The sequence below is a fragment of the Gymnogyps californianus genome, chromosome 14 (assembly GCF_018139145.2).
Source record: "Gymnogyps californianus isolate 813 chromosome 14, ASM1813914v2, whole genome shotgun sequence".
Taxonomy (NCBI): domain Eukaryota; kingdom Metazoa; phylum Chordata; class Aves; order Accipitriformes; family Cathartidae; genus Gymnogyps; species Gymnogyps californianus.
The window spans coordinates 20,937,963-20,950,269 of record NC_059484.1 but is presented as its reverse complement, the minus strand read 5'-3'; the positions used below and the strand labels follow the sequence as shown (position 1 = coordinate 20,950,269).

The 12,307-nt window shown below is 43.8% G+C and overlaps 1 protein-coding gene across 1 annotated transcript in view; it reads right to left on the bottom strand.

Moving 5' to 3' along the window:
* The window catches only part of KCTD16 (potassium channel tetramerization domain containing 16), a 78,972-nt gene extending 67,510 nt beyond the window's left edge, over window positions 1–11,462 (bottom strand). Inside the window, exon 1 of the mRNA XM_050905468.1 lies at window positions 10,631–11,462. Coding sequence (XP_050761425.1) covers window positions 10,631–11,462 — 832 coding nt within the window. The remainder of the gene's footprint in view (window positions 1–10,630) is intronic.
* Between the last annotated feature and the right edge of the window lie 845 nt (window positions 11,463–12,307).

Below are 12,307 nucleotides of genomic sequence, written 5' to 3'. Positions count from 1 at the left end.
TTTCAGCACAGGAAAGGTTATTCGGACTCCTTAAACCCAGAAAATCTTTATAAAGTAAATACTGATGCTTCCTAGGTACAAGTTAAGTATTTTGAAGATTTAAAAGTGGAAGTAAGTTAGAGCAGGGTTTGATTCTCCCTGTTAATGACCTCCAATATATCTGCTAGTCTCAACGGGATGCAGACTACCACGGGCTGCCTAATCCCACACCTGGGAAACTTTGTTTTATCTTTATAATGGGAGATAGACTCATATGTACTCATTGCCCATTCTGCAAGCAAAAAAAAAAAAAAAAATCCAAACCAACTAACAGATATAAAACAGGAAAAAAACTAGTTGTGACATCCATTTCTATTTTAAGTCCAAATAGTGTGACAATACTGTCCTTCTGGGAGGGAGGTTATTTTATTTATTTATTTCTATCATGAAGGACATCAAAACCAGTGCACAGAACAAATCCTATTGCTACAAAATGTTCATCTTTACAATTACACGTGAAAATGTTCATTGGACTTCTGAAATCAGAAGCACCCTTGCCTGGGTTGGAAGAGGTGAACTTGCCTTAGCAAAAAGCCCCCCTGGGGCTGCAGCAGAGGAGCACGGTGAAGGAGAATTTCCACAACTCAATGGCATTCCCACAGAGCAAACTTAAACCAAGTTTTCAATCCCTCTGCAAGAAATGGTATCTTTTGACTTCTGCCTTCACCTGCAGGACTCTTTAAAGCAGCAGGTCCTTTAATCAAATCTTTACTGGTGAAAGCATTTTTATCAGCATCCTTATTTAAATATTCTTTGTCTACTTAAAGTAAGGCAGACCAGCCTTCTATCTGCAGACTTTGAATTGAAGGAAGGGAATGATTTCGTCCTCACGTAATATAAGTGCATTGACTTGAGAGAATAGAGGATTCGTTCTCTTGAATGCTCACAAATGAATGAAATCAAGAATACCTAGAAACTGCTCTTCCCCCAGCTAGGAAACACATGCTTTTGCATCTTGGGCACCCTTGGGCGGCACGTGGTTTAGGTTAAACAACGTCCAAGGGAATGAAATAATTTATTCGAGCCACGGGTACAAAACCTCTGTAACCTACAAGTCTGGTGGTTTAAGAGGTGATGGCAGGATTGAGACAAAGTCATTCTATCCAATACTGGCAGGAATGACAGAGAGGTAAATCAGTCAGAGAAAAGCACTCAGGTTATAGCATGCCGTGATCAAATCAATGAGACAAAAGGAACCCAACTTCCAAGAAATCGTCAGCAACATGTTTCCGATAGTGACCTCTCAAGAAAGCACAGCTGTACTTAAATAAAGTACATTAAATACATTTGCTACGTCAAACAGTGAGATGTCTTCCATAGCAAACCTTTCTAATTAGCCAAACCACATGGGAGCGTATGCTTTTGTCAGGGTAAGAAGCAGTACAGTGATAATGCGCTGCAGAAATGCTTGGCCAGATCTTCAGCTGCGGTAGCTGGTGCAGCTCTACTGGGCTCAGCAGAGCTTTTGTCATTAACCTGAGCTCTTCATATTTACTCTTCTGCCTATAAATATAACATTAACAATAAATATTAACAATAAAGGTAATAAATAATATAATAAATAGTATTATTTATGCATAAAAATTATATTACCACTGACCACTATTGGGCCATTAATTCAGAAAGAGAATTCCCTCTTTAATTCTGCAAGATGACAGCGGTAATTTTTTTTCCCCACAATTATGCCGCAACATCATATCAAATGACAAGAACCAGGCACCCTCTTGAGAACCAGCTCCCTGCACTGACTTTGATGATCACCTAAAAACTAAGAGAGTACACCAAAGAAAACTAAAGCCAACATACTTTTAAAATAATCAGCAACTCATCAAATTCGTCCTTATTGATTTTTGCATGTTATAAGCAAGGAGGTTTTAGATCTTCAGTGAAGTATCTCAATTTTTTCAGAAGGCCCAGTCTTCTGCTCTGATGCCCAGCCTACGCTCATTTGCCATATGACAACACACTAAGGCAACGACACTGCAAGAGAAAATTCTGTTCAAATCTTGTATGAAAGCATCCATTATCGATACAGGTGTTATATTTAGTTTACCCGATGATCAGTAATCACATTTTCGTATGAGCATGCAAATAGTAAATTTGCAAAAAGCTGTCTTCACTTCCCAGCCTCAGCATTAGCCTCTGCAATCCTTCTGGTCCTTTGTGGAACAAAATGTTGGACTTTCCCACACTACCAGTGAAAACTCTGAGCTGAGAAAAATTCAGTAACGTTCCCTTTGTAGGAGCACAAACAAGCATTTCTTCAAGCTTTCTGATGGCATGTTTTTTGCTCACTCAAGCTTTGCTCTGAGTTCTTGGCTTCGAGAATATTTAAAGTGCAAAATTCAGTCAAAATCAGCATGTTCCACTGGGTTCTATTCCAGCCTGATTTAATTCTGGTGTGAAAATATACTCTGATTCAGTTTGATGGAAATTCAATCTGAAGTCTTGAAATAAGTCTCCTCCAAAATATTCAGAGAGAGAATTTTTTCTTTAAATTTGGCTTTCAGCCCCTGGCCAAAGACTAATGCCCGAACAGCAGCGCTGGGTCTCCACTCTCACCCGCAGCCCGAGCTCAGAGCGAGGATGAGAGCATCCCTCGGGCTGCTGCTCCCTCCAACGTAATTCTGTTCTTCTAGAAGCGCACACCAAAACTCAGGTTCATTTCCCCGTTTGAAATTAAAGGTTTGGGGATGTTGTAGTCTTTTTCCAACAAACTCCAGAGCCCTGTGTCTGGAGCACAGCTACAGAGATTTTCACATGCGGACTTAAAGGAGTTTGTTTTCAAGGTTTTCAGGATGGATTGCAAACCAGGATGGCCAAGGTTTTCTTCACTATAATTTCAGTAGAGGATTTTTTTAGCTGCCTTAGCAGCTAATCAATGAGCTCCTATAAATCGCTAATCACTTTGTTAGTAGATTCAGAAGCAGCACTGGAAATTTTTTAACGCTAGTGATTTATGAACCAGCTTCCTCAGTCCAACCGGTTATTGCAGCTGCAAAGTGTTCACACCAACACTGGGCTTATGGATGGAAAGGCATTTTACATGACTGAGAGTCAATAGAAAGTGGTCAACAGGATCACACTCTAATTGAACAGTTTATATTTATGGGTATTTCAACAAAGCTTATACCCAGCTATTGAAATGTAAAAAGTATTCGCACAATTCTAGACTTCTCGCTTTCTTTTAAATGTTATTAGAAAACTAATGTAACAAGCTAATTTGGGAAAACTAAGGAAAATAGCCTACACACTACTCTGATGCCCAGTATGCTGCTGTTCATTCTCTATTTTATTTACCCAGATCCTACTAGCAGAGATAAAACCAAGAGACACTCATTCCAAAAGAAAAGTCCAAAGCTCTTAGGAAGGCCTTAGTAAGGGCTGTTAGCACCAAAAAGAACACCAGCCTCCTACACTGGACCAGTGAAGGGAGACGTTGTCTTATGCACTAGGCTTTTATATTGCATATTCAGATTCAGACCTGAATCTTTGTGGACTTAAGAGGCATTGCAGGTGTTCAGCACTTCCCAAATCATCAAAATAACACGCTCCCTTACATTATCAGATTTGAGGCTCGAGCTCCAATGTTCCTTAAGCACTTAGGTTAACATTAGGAGGCATAATAAGGGCAGCAATGTTTTATTGTATTCCAGTATTAACTTGAGCACGTCTTCTGAAAGTAGCAGGGGGAAATCACTCGAGCAGGATCCTTCGGACCGGCCAACTCATTCGCCATTACGCTTTAGTGACAATTTAAGCAATTCCACCAAGTCTAACTCACTTCAGTCTATTTTCTTCCTTTACAAAAAATATGGTTTTGAGCAAGTTTCATGAAAGGTTACTCTTGCTCTTTGCAAAGATGTAATTTAGATTTTGCTTCTTGTCTCCATATTTACTGTATGTTAGCCTTGAACTTGAAAAGCTGAAAAAAAAGGAGAAGAAACTGAGAAAATGTTGTGGTTACAAATTTAAACAAATCCAGGATGGCTGGAAAGAAAAAAACCCAACCTGCTGCAAGGAAGTGTTTGTCTGTGTGTACAATATGTTGCTGATATTCATTGAATGGCAAATATCTGTGTTATGTTTTCTTATTTACACTCCTTTGCTCTTTCAGATTTTGTTTTCTTAAGAACCACAACTACATTTCAGCCAATTTTAAAAAAGGCCAGGCCTCACCAGGCTGAATAAAGCTGCGGAAAACCGGCTGGTGGGAGCCATTCCATGCCGCCCCACAGAGAGCAGCCCAGGGACGCTGGGCCACTTCCACCCGTGATTCTGCCGTCCCAGGGCAGCAGACTGGGTGTTCCCTGTTTCCACACCTCCCTGGGACACCAGCCAGGGAATATCTCACTGGCACACATCTACTTCTATTACGGCAAAACCCTCCTCTGAGCAGTCTACCGAAATGGCGCTGTGGGACCTCATGCGCGCTGTTCCTGGAAAACATCCAGCTCAAGACTGCAGTTCAAAATATGTTGATTTTTTTTTTTTTTTCCCCTAAATGCCAGCCCTCCTTGGTTAATCATTTAGTCATTACAGTTTCTTTCTGGATCACAGAACAGCAGCAGCAATGCAAGCTTCATGGGTGAGGTTCCGCCTCCAGTCCATACCTGTTGGTCCTGCAGCAGCAGAAGTGGTGGCCGGGCGCAGGGAGGACGCGACCGCAGCCTGCGCCCACGGCTGGACCCTCACTTCACTGAACCCTGCATGAATATTTCCATCGCCTCCCTGATACCTGCACTGCACGATGCGCACGCAGCCCTCCTGACAGCTTGGAAAGGGAGGGAAGACACAAACACCAGATCAAAAACCAAGCTCTCAACAAGCTCTTCGGGCAGTGCTGATTTTATCTCCTGAGCTCACAAATCCCCTTCCACCGCAGAGGCGTCCATGGACACGGGACAGAGGGGTAAGGATTGTGCTTTGCAGAAAATCTGTCTAGCTGCTGTGCGGGTGACAGAGGGAGGATTTGCATTGCCAAGTGGTATTTTGGAGCAGCAAGATAACAGATCTGTATAATCGTGCTAAACATCTCTCTCAAACATTCAAGTTGATGAAGATCATATCCAAAGGGCTATGAAATAAGCAGGCATGCCATGAATACTGAGTAGAGACAAAGGCCAGTACCCAAAAGCCATCCTTGTCGGTTCCTGAACATCACTATTCATACATTGTTAGAATGAACACCAAGTGCTATATCCAACCAACCTTTTTACCAATTTTTGTTTCGGTTATCCATTAAGCTGGAGACTTTTAGACTGATCTAACAATCAGATTTGACACTATTGGTTTCTAATAAATAATAGCACTTTTCCATCTATGGAACAACTCAAATCAAACCAACAAACTCTACAGGCTTTTCAGTCTGCCATGACAAACTAGGAAAAAATCAACCATCACTCAAGTCTGACCAAAAAAGCTCAGAGCAAGGTCCTTCTGACATGAATATGCTAGCAGACTTGGCTGGTTACAGCCCCACCACCTGCAGACGAGCATCCTTCTGAGAGAGAATTTTGTTTGGCAAGATGGACCAGATTCACTGATGATGACAATAATTACCTGGAAACAGAAACATCTCCTGTTGACAGGAACGGAAGCTTGCATTATTCGTTGGATTAGACTTTATTTTGTTATCTTTTGGATTATTTTGATCTTCACTGATTTAAAACCAGACAGAACCAACTACTAGAACATAGAACAGTATCAGTTTAAAGAGAGAGGAAAATAGGTGATATTCCTCTTTCACATCTAACCCATTTGACGACACAGCTGTAGGTGTCACTGTGCAAGAGCATTCAGTTTTGTTAGTCAAATTTCTACCACACAATTCATTTATGAGTCAGTGATATGTACCTCAGTATGGGATCTTTTGGCTCTGTTCACACATACAAAGCGACGGGCCACAGCTGGCTGCATTAATCCCAAGTGGATCATCTTGTATAAAGGACACCAGGATTATCCCAGAGGTACATGTCCAATGAATGGCCATCAGAGCACATTTGCGGACAGTATCACTCGGCATTTCTTTTCCCTCCTGCTCATCCCCACCCCAGAGGATTCATCTGTTTATCCCAGGATAATCTGAAACCTCCTTCACAAACATCTCTGCACATCAGCCTCCTACCAGCAAATGAAAAGCACACCCAGCCAGCATCTTCTTGAAAGAGCAGGGTGAGAAGGCCAAAATTTACAACTGCCCCTAGAGCGAGCGGAGGCAGCACATGTTCTTCAGGAGCAAGAGCCTTGTTAATTAGTTTTTGGCTTTCAGAGCTACAGTGCCAGGAACATCTCACAGTTTCCTTCAAACACCTGCAGGTGCTTGAGCTGCTCCACGTGTGCAGATGTGAAGTGGCCGGCACAAGGCAAGGCTTAAGCAAATCAGACTGATTGTCCTGATTTTCTCATGCTTGCTCAGACTTTGAAGCACAGCCTTAGGAAGGGCAGGGAGAGTCATCTGTCTAAATCCCTGTATTCTTTTCTGCTAGTGAACTTGAAGGAGCATTTGTCAACCCCTCTCCACCTGCTTGTTGCAGGAAAACATTTGGGTTAATTTGAAGGCTTGACGTATCTAACAAATTCTCCCTCACTGTGTCTTGGTGTAGTTGTCAGTACCCCCATCTTTTCCCTAGTTCTTTCTCTCCAGATTGTCTGTGAATTTTCTCTCCTTTTCCTCCACCTGTACTTCTTCTATATTTGTTCCTTTTTGCCTAGCAGCTCTCCTCTCCCCCTGCTTCATTGCTCCAGCTGAGCAGAGGGCAACCTGCTTGCTGTGGTGCCAACTGCGCTCCTTGTCGGTGCTACCCACAGCTTTGCAGGGAGCCACGAGAGTAAAAGCAAGGGGTTTGACGTGATATATTAGGGTCAAGATCTCCCCTCTGTACTGTGAACTGTTCTGAGAGCCTGCTGCAGTCTCAGCCACTGACAAGCAGAGAGAGAAGGGACGTGGCATCAGGGTTTTGGGGGCAATAGCAATATGCAGACAGGGGATGCCATGCAGTTTCTCCCCATCCCATCCCATCCCATCCCATCCCATCCCATCCCATCCCATCCCATTGCCATGTCACTCGGTTCCTAGCTGCTCTGCAGACACATGCACACAGCCTGCCGTGTCGCTGATCTGCTGTCTGAAGCTAAAGCCTTCTCCGTTTCCAACCTGTTATTTTGCTCTTCTGGCAATCACAACGTCCACGTGCAGGACTGTCACCCCCAGTCCTGGCAATGCTGCAAGATTGGAACGAGGCAAAAAGAGCTGGTTTGTAGGTTATGGGAGGTGGTGAAAAAGAGCGTGCTGCTGTCGCTGAGAAGTCAGGAATGGGGCCAGGCTACAAAAGGCTGAGCCAGCCCATATGCTTTAACACCCCTCACCCCCGCCACAACATTTACCAGATGTTCAAGTGCACATTTTTGATTCATCCCATCGTAAAGGTTGAAAACATTTAAAAATGAAGATCCAAGCACAGGCTATCACTCTCTTCAAAAATGAGAGTGTTTGGAGATAAGGTTTTACTTTAAGATCATCAAAACAATTGGGGGGGCGTGGAACCCACAAAATGGTTCAAGTCAGAAATCCAACCTTAGCCAGTATAAAATTTAAGTTAACGTCTTTAACATAAGAGAAACTGGAGGGAAAGAAAATTCATGAGCAGAACCTCACCTCCTTTCCTCAACTCATACTCCACCTGTGAGCAGGAGCCAGGCTGTGACTCCTGCCTACCCACCACACAGGAACTGCGTTTCAAAGAACTGTTTAATTATGGCTCTAACGTATCAGCACAGCCTGCCTCCAAACCCTCCTTTGCATCGGCCTATTTGAAACTGGAGTGGAGCCCAGCTGCGCTCTGAGGATTGCACTGTCATCCCGAGTGCCGGCTTTGTAGCCCATCTTGCCACCCACTCAGCAAAACAGCTGCAGATTTGCCGTACTGGGCGCTTTCTGCGTGCCCTGCATTTCGGGAAAACCTCTTCCACAGAGAACATGAATCTCCCATTAGCCTTAATAGCACCTAAATTTGAACAAGGGGAGAAAATGCCATACAATATTAATCGTGCAATCCTGTTAACAGCACATACTGTACCCATGCGAGTAGCTGCACAGTTTACACCCCCTTCGGTCCATCTGATCTACTTTCAAAAGGATTTGCACATGAAGAATGTTCTTTATCTTCGTGCCAACCACAGGCATTTACCTTCTGAGTAGTATTTGGAGCATACAATGTGTTTGGTGTATCAAAAAAATACTCCTCCCTCTATTCTTCCTCCTTTGGAAACAATCATCCTTCCCAGCTCTGAAGAGTCCCTCCAACTGTGCATTTCACAGGAGCTACTAAGCGGCTCTGCAAAGACCACCTCTGCATCTGCCTAACCAGTTGTATTAGACACCTCCCATGTTTAGGCCCATTAACCTGATCACAACAGCTTGATGAATTAATGCTTATATAGACACAGTTGGCAGCTTCTAATTAAATAATTATGGCTAAGCAGCTGCAGAGAAGGTATAATGTTCCACTAGAAAGCCAGATGTCAATTTTTATTGGTCCTCCAAGTTTCAAATGAAATGATTTTGGGAAATTTGGAAAGGGGGTTCTTCTGCTCCGGGTGAGTTCTGTAGGTATCGTGCCTGCTCTCAGGTCGACTGGCTGCAGCCAGACCCCAAGCACGCGGCTGGAGAACCTCTGCAGCCCACCAGCGGCTCCATCGCAGCAAGCAGCAAATGGCACAGAGCATAACAGAACGATTCGGATCGAGATAAAGAGAGTGATTTGGCATCACGGTCATTGCTTTAGCTTTCACCTAGGGAAGGACCCTTTGAAAAATCCATCTCTGAAACTGTATCAGTTTCAAAGATCCACAAAACTGATATGAGCCAAACGCAAAGCCTGTTGAACTGGGTAAGAGTCTTTCCAGGAACTTTAATTGGATTGGGCTTTCCCTGCACTGGTGAGAGAAGATTTTGTGACACCTACTATAGACTTTCACCCTCCAAAATTTCTAAGGTACCTCTCATCTCAGTACCTAACCCTAGCTGTAGTGATGTGGAAGCAATGAGCAATCCTTGAAGGTAAAAATTTGAGTAATATGAAAATCAGGAGTCTGTGTTTGCTAATGCATGCAAAACCTACGTTCATCCTCTCTTCAATTAGCAAACCATTGTGCCTATAAGGAACTTAGATTTTTTTTCTGATTTTAAATATAAATGCAAACACAATTTATTCTAATCCATTCCTTTAACTACATTAATTCTCCTCCTATAACTTGTACAAGACACTACGATTTCAAACAGAAGAAGCCTAATAATAGAAATCATCCATCGCTGTCAGAATATAAGTGGATCCATGACCTCAGAACCATTTTGCTAAGAAATCCAGCTAGAAAACTAATTTTAAGTAAATCTGTGCATGTCAAAAATACAGATGGCTTTTCAGGATGCTAACTTAAGCATCGTTACATAAACAGATCAGGGCTGCCTGTTGAGCCCAGGCACAAGAGTAGATGGCGCTGAATCCAGTATTACACACAAACTGTGCACTTCCTGATACATCTTTCATCTAAAACTTTTGTCAGCTCGCCACGCTACTGAGCCTGCTAACTGTAAGCACCGCACACAGCGCAGCAGGTCTGCCGCAAAGCATTACCCTTCTCTAAACCCCACTGTCCAAAGCAGCAGCTGGCTAAAGCCCATTTCTACAAATGGACTGGGGAAATGTTCCATCCTTCACCCTCTTGAAATGAAAATGGAGGAAAACAGCCTCATCAACCTCTCAAATATTTAAGCACAGCAGTTGTGGAATGATTTTCTGATACAGAATTATAGAATCAAAATTACCCTCGTGTTACCATTGGTAACGGTGCCTCTACCTGAATATCAACTTAGAAAGTTAATGAGCCTGCTAGAGCTATCAGCGAAAATTACCACAACAGTATGTGATCTGATGTGATTGCGGTAAGCAGGGCAGATACTTCTCATTATGAGGAGAGTTTGTTTTTCATAGGCATGTTGCATAACAAGGCACAGCAACTTGCCTCTCTCTGCTCTGAGCCCTCATTTCAGAGCACATCAGCTGGCTCCGAGAAGGCTCCCCGTTGAAAAGCAGCCAGGGGGACGGGATTTTGTTTTCCCTTCCCTGTGTGTAAGTGTGTCAGGTTTGTTGACAGATGGCTTGGCTGACTGTGCTTGACTATTATCAAGCAGCTATTACCTTTGTAAGTTGAATCCCATTTGAAGATTTTCTGTAATTAAATCTGCGGTGTGTTTGCAAGGCTTATATTGCATCCCGCACGTACGGGGGAAGCGTGCAAGGCAGTCAGACGGCTGATTTACACAGCCAGAGACATCAGCATCCTTCAGCCACGGGGATGGGCTGGTTTTGGCAGTCTGTGCTGCCACCTAGCCAAGACCAAGCCATTGAGTTCAGCCTTGCTTTACATTTCGAAAGCTTAGAAGCGTATCCCCCCAGATCTAAATAAAGCCTTAGTCCGTGGCAGACACAAGGAAATTTGCACTCTTTGTGCTTTGAGAATTGTACAGTCAACGGAAGAGAGCAGCTTGAAACAGGCAGTTACATTTCCCTCAGAAATGTCTTGTACTTACGGTAGAAGACATATTCAGTGTAGCTGGACCAGACCTTGTCGTCTGTGTACTGGTTGACAAAGGAAGCCGTCACCGAGGAGTTACAGGCCACCATGTGGAATCCACACTCGGACAACATGTCGAAAGCCCTCTCCAGGTGCTTGAACTTGAGATAAAACCTGGAGGTGTACCTTTCTGGAGCCCTGTCTGGGTCTCTGCTTTCATTCAAACTTTCTCCAAAGACCTCTTTGACCAGAGCAATCCTTCCACAAACCAAAATCCTTGGGACCCTCCTGAATTTGGCATCTGCTTGGCTCTCCCTGCCAATAGTGCACGACCCCCGGTACCCGATGGTAATGAATCCCCACTTCCGATCAGGCGGTAAGAGCGATGAGGGTGGGCATATTCTCGTGTCACTGCCTTGGGAGACCTCTTCATAGTCGCTGTGGCAATAATCGTCGGGGCTTTGCTTGTTGTCATCGGGAGTCAGGAGTTTGACCAAGTCCGGGAGCTGGAAGTACTCAGCCTCCCTCTTGAGCCTTCCCTTCTCTGGGAAGTGGTCGGGCAGAACCACTTGCTTGTCCCTGAGATAGTCCAGAATGTAGCGGAAAAGGAAACCATCTCTGTCGATGAAGAATCTTCCCTTGGAGTCCTTGGCCAGATCGTTGGCTGTGTCTCTCTTTGGGGTGAACATTTTCCACAGCAGGGAGTGAGGGGTGCCAACCAAGGTGGAGTGGCGAGTGAAGTAAACCTGGCCGCCCACGTTTAGCTCCACTACCTCCGGGAAGGAGTGCAGCCCAGTCCCCTGCTCTCGAGGAGGAAGGTAAGTCCTGCAGTTGCCACTCAGAGCCATTGTACTTTAAAACAGAAATCAGCAGCACGAAGCAGCAGGACTATCAATCACATCAAAGTGTAGAATAAGGCTCCCAACGTTAAGGAGAAACAGGGGGGGAAAGGGGAAGTGAGAAAAGAAAAATAGCCAAAAGGTTTGTTTAAAAAAAATCTGAATTGTCCATGAGTGACAGTGTGGCAGAAGTGGCTTATACCCTAAGCCATAGAGGCGGGAGAGCAATCACTTCATGAAATGCAATCACATCATTAGATCTTCCAACAAAGCCATCAAAATCAAGGTCAAGCCAAGCCTATGGTGATTCACAGATCTGTCAGAAGGGAAAACAAAATAAGACACAAATTATTCTTTTAAGCATCACAGAAGCTGCAACAGAGAAAAGCAGATCAGTTCAGAAAGCCAAGCTAGATCTCCTGCTAAAGGGGTCTATTTTTTTGCAAGTTCTACGCTCCTTTTTCACAAGTACTAATCAATGGAAGGACTACATATGACTCCACCGTTTAAAAGAAAATACATACTTCATCTTTAAAGAAACATCTAATTTAGACATGCACATGAGGGAACAAGAACAGCGAGTCTTACCTTGGTTACAATTAATGCATAGCTCTTGTAAAGGAAAGCAAAATTTCAAGACACTCAGAACACACACACAGGCACACAGAGTCCAGTTAGTGTGACATCCGATCCCAGCAAGGGACAGCAAAGGCAAGAAAAGTGCTCTTGGCAACATCCCTGTAGATCTCAAGAGTTAAACCGAGTCACGGGAAAGTTAACCGCGGCAGGCGACGAGAGAAACCAAAACACACAGCACGATGGGGGGGGGGAAGGAAAAAAAAAAAAAAAACCAA